This window comes from Sciurus vulgaris, assembly GCF_902686455.1.
Source record: "Sciurus vulgaris genome assembly, chromosome: 2".
NCBI lineage: Eukaryota > Metazoa > Chordata > Mammalia > Rodentia > Sciuridae > Sciurus > Sciurus vulgaris.
In genome coordinates, this window is record NC_136462.1 from 82,030,025 (window position 1) to 82,031,474 (window position 1,450).

The 1,450-nt window shown below is 45.7% G+C and overlaps 1 protein-coding gene across 1 annotated transcript; it reads left to right on the top strand.

Moving 5' to 3' along the window:
* Window positions 1-282: 282 nt before the first annotated feature.
* LOC306653407 (olfactory receptor 4N5) lies at window positions 283-1,209 on the top strand (the record flags this gene model as incomplete). Its single annotated transcript, XM_079126413.1, has 1 exon — window positions 283-1,209. The coding sequence occupies one exon, from the start codon at window positions 283-285 to the stop codon at window positions 1,207-1,209; it is 927 nt and encodes a 308-aa protein (XP_078982539.1).
* Between the last annotated feature and the right edge of the window lie 241 nt (window positions 1,210-1,450).

Genomic DNA, 1,450 nt, shown 5'->3' on the forward strand with positions numbered 1-1,450 from the left:
ATACCCCAAGCAAAATGGTCTAGAATCATACAGAAACACAGTTATACAGAAGCACATGACTAAAGGCGAATGTGAGAGAAACAAGAAGAACAGTGCCTTGGTGAGAAATTGGAAGGAAGAGAGGGGCTGATCCCGGACAGAGAAGTGTTCTGGGGTATAAGCCGTATTTAAATAGGATGTGTTCGCTGTGGCAGATATTGCTTTTATCTGGTGTGGGCCTCTGATCTGTCATCTATAACAGATGACACTTGCTTTTGTTTTAATTCCACAGAATGAGAAGCGATGGAGAGAGGGAACGGCACAGTGGTAACAGAATTCATCCTCCTTGGTCTGACCCAGTCTCCAGATGCTCAGCTCCTGGTCTTTGTGCTGGTCTCAGTTTTCTACCTTGTAATTCTTCCTGGAAATATTCTTATCATTCTGACTATAAAATCCGATCCTGGACTTGCAGCCCCCCTCTACTTCTTCCTGGGCAACTTGGCCTTCCTGGATGCCTCCTACTCCTTCATTGTCGCTCCCAGGATGCTGGTGGACTTCTTCTCTGAGAAGAAGGTGATCTCCTACAATTGCTGCATCACCCAGCTCTTCTTCTTGCACTTCCTTGGAGCTGGGGAGATGTTCCTTCTTGTGGTCATGGCCTTTGACCGCTACATTGCCATATGTCGGCCTCTACACTATGCAACAGTTATGAGCCCCAGGGTCTGCTATGCGTTGTTGTTGGCTCTGTGGCTTGGGGGCTTTGCCCACTCCATTGTGCAAGTGGCCCTTATCCTGAATTTGCCCTTCTGTGGCCCAAACCAGCTGGACAACTTCTTCTGTGATGTGCCACAGGTCATCAAGCTGGCCTGCACTGACACCTTTGTGGTGGAGCTCCTGATGGTCTCCAACAGTGGTCTGCTCACCCTCCTGTGCTTCCTGGGCCTTCTGGCCTCCTATGCTGTCATCCTCTGCAGAGTAAAGGGACACTCCTCAGAAGGGAAGAGCAGGGCTATCTCCACATGCACCACCCACATTATCATTGTGTTCCTCATGTTTGGACCTGCCATTTTTATCTACACTCGCCCCTTCAGGGCTTTCCCAGCTGACAAAGTGGTTTCTCTCTTCCACACGGTCATCTTTCCTTTGCTGAACCCTGTGATTTATACACTTCGCAACCAGGAAGTGAAAGCTTCCATGATAAAGTTGTTAAGTCAGTATGTGATTTGCTGAATAATATAATAAGAAAAACAAAAGGAAGAAAATGCAGTTTGAGTTAAATAAATCATGTCTTCATTTATTTTCTGAATCAGTCATTTAGCAAATACTCTATTAAACACTTGCTATTTTCTTACACTATTCTAGGCACATGGATGAGACAGGTAAGATTCTAGGTCTCCTCAGGTTGCATTCAAGCGTATCAAGAAAAGTAAAACTATTAATAATATCAGAGAGCTATCTAAGGAGCCACTGT